This window comes from Cariama cristata, unplaced genomic scaffold (genome assembly GCF_000690535.1).
Source record: "Cariama cristata isolate BGI_N322 unplaced genomic scaffold, ASM69053v1 scaffold36463, whole genome shotgun sequence".
Lineage (NCBI taxonomy): Eukaryota > Metazoa > Chordata > Aves > Cariamiformes > Cariamidae > Cariama > Cariama cristata.
This window is the reverse complement of record NW_009609675.1, coordinates 1-1,493: the sequence shown is the minus strand read 5'-3', so window position 1 is coordinate 1,493 and position 1,493 is coordinate 1. Positions and strand designations below refer to the sequence as shown.

General features: G+C 47.4%; 1 protein-coding gene across 1 annotated transcript in view; it reads right to left on the bottom strand.

Annotated features, from left to right (window-relative positions):
- LOC104159643 (protein Wnt-5b-like) overlaps positions 1-1,353 on the bottom strand; it is an 11,526-nt gene extending 10,173 nt beyond the window's left edge. Inside the window, exon 1 of the mRNA XM_009697605.1 lies at positions 1,284-1,353. Within this exon, the coding sequence (XP_009695907.1) occupies positions 1,284-1,353 (70 nt within the window). The remainder of the gene's footprint in view (positions 1-1,283) is intronic.
- Positions 1,354-1,493: the final 140 nt, after the last annotated feature.

The following is a 1,493-nucleotide window of genomic DNA, read 5'->3' as shown; positions in this document are numbered from 1 at the left end:
TGTGTGAGGAGGAGAAGGAGGCAATCCACACCTGCACTCTCACCACACGGTGTAATAAATGGTGTAATAAATAGCTAAACTGACACCTTCAGTCATTGTGTGCGTCACCAAATTTTCAGGTGATAAAGAGAACAACTGCCAAAGCTTCATTGGAATAAGCAATCTGATTGTTAAGAGCTACTTACACCAAACCCCAGGAAGATGCTCTCAAGCAAATTTGAACGACTTCAGAGGGCAGATCCTCCAAGAACAGTTTGTCACCAGCCCACAAGGCTCTCAGTGCCAGCTCCCTCAGCAGGACTGAGCTGATGCTTTTGGTATGCTCTTGTTCTAATTTGCATGTCCTGACAATCTGTAATTAATAGCAGCTTATCACCAGCTTAGTGGTAATGACCCAAGACAAAGGCAAGGCTGTGAAAAGCATCCACCTTGCAGAACAACTTGTCATTTCTTTTCCCCTCTCTAAATGAGAGTTGTACACTAAAGGCTTCTGCTCAGGAGTACAGCACGAGGCTGATAAAATGCTACCAGACACATAATACAGAAGGGAGGGCCTTACTAGCAGGTGATAAGGAGAGGACTACGGCCCCCGAACCTCCCGGGTCTGAGAGGTAAAGAGGAGTGACTCCTACTTAAACTAATTCAGCTGAGACTGGCCCATAAGGGAGTTATGGTCATTTTTCAGTAACCAAAAATTAAGCTTTTACTTATCTAGTTTGTTTTGCATGTTATAGGTATTTTAAGATAATAATCCAACGTGCAGTTTTGCCCCTACCAGTCTGTGCCTGTATGGCAAGAGCCCTGCAGACACACCAATCGTGCTGTTAAGTAGAGCACTCCTCACATCCATAGAGATTAAAATACATACAAGGAAAGGACCTCCCAGTGTTACAGCTTGTGCAACAGATCCTGCATGACTCCAGGTGCTTAGCATCCTTACAGCTTGATCGAGATGCCTGAAAGCGCAGGCTAGATTTACACTTTTACTGTCCATGTTTTAACCACCTCCACGTTTCCGATGTAGCAGCATGACAACTCAGTGTGCAGCCCCTGGGTCTGCATGAGCTGTTTACGCTGCTGAGGATGGTGGTGGGAGAGGCTGAAACAAGTCACAGCGGGGTTTGTTTTCCCCCCTTACTGCCCACAAAGCAGAACAAACCACGGTGCTTGCTAGTCGTAAGTTTGGAAGACTGCAGCTTGGTTTGGGAGGTGGGATGGGACATGTGCATGAAACCCTGTGCCAATGCAAAACAAATTTGTAGCTGGCAATTGTGGGCTCGTACATCCTAGTTTTCTCTGCTGTCCTGCCACGCCTTCCAGCCTTGGAAAAGTATGTGGGTTTTCGCTCGTCATCGCCAAGTTCACTCCAGTTCCACACCTCTGTGCTGTCTTCTCAAAGGATGGGGGGGTGTTATTCCCCAAATTCGTGCAAAGTGAACCGAGGTTACCGAGACGGTCAGGCAGTAACCCCTCCTGCCCTCTCCCACGCCTCT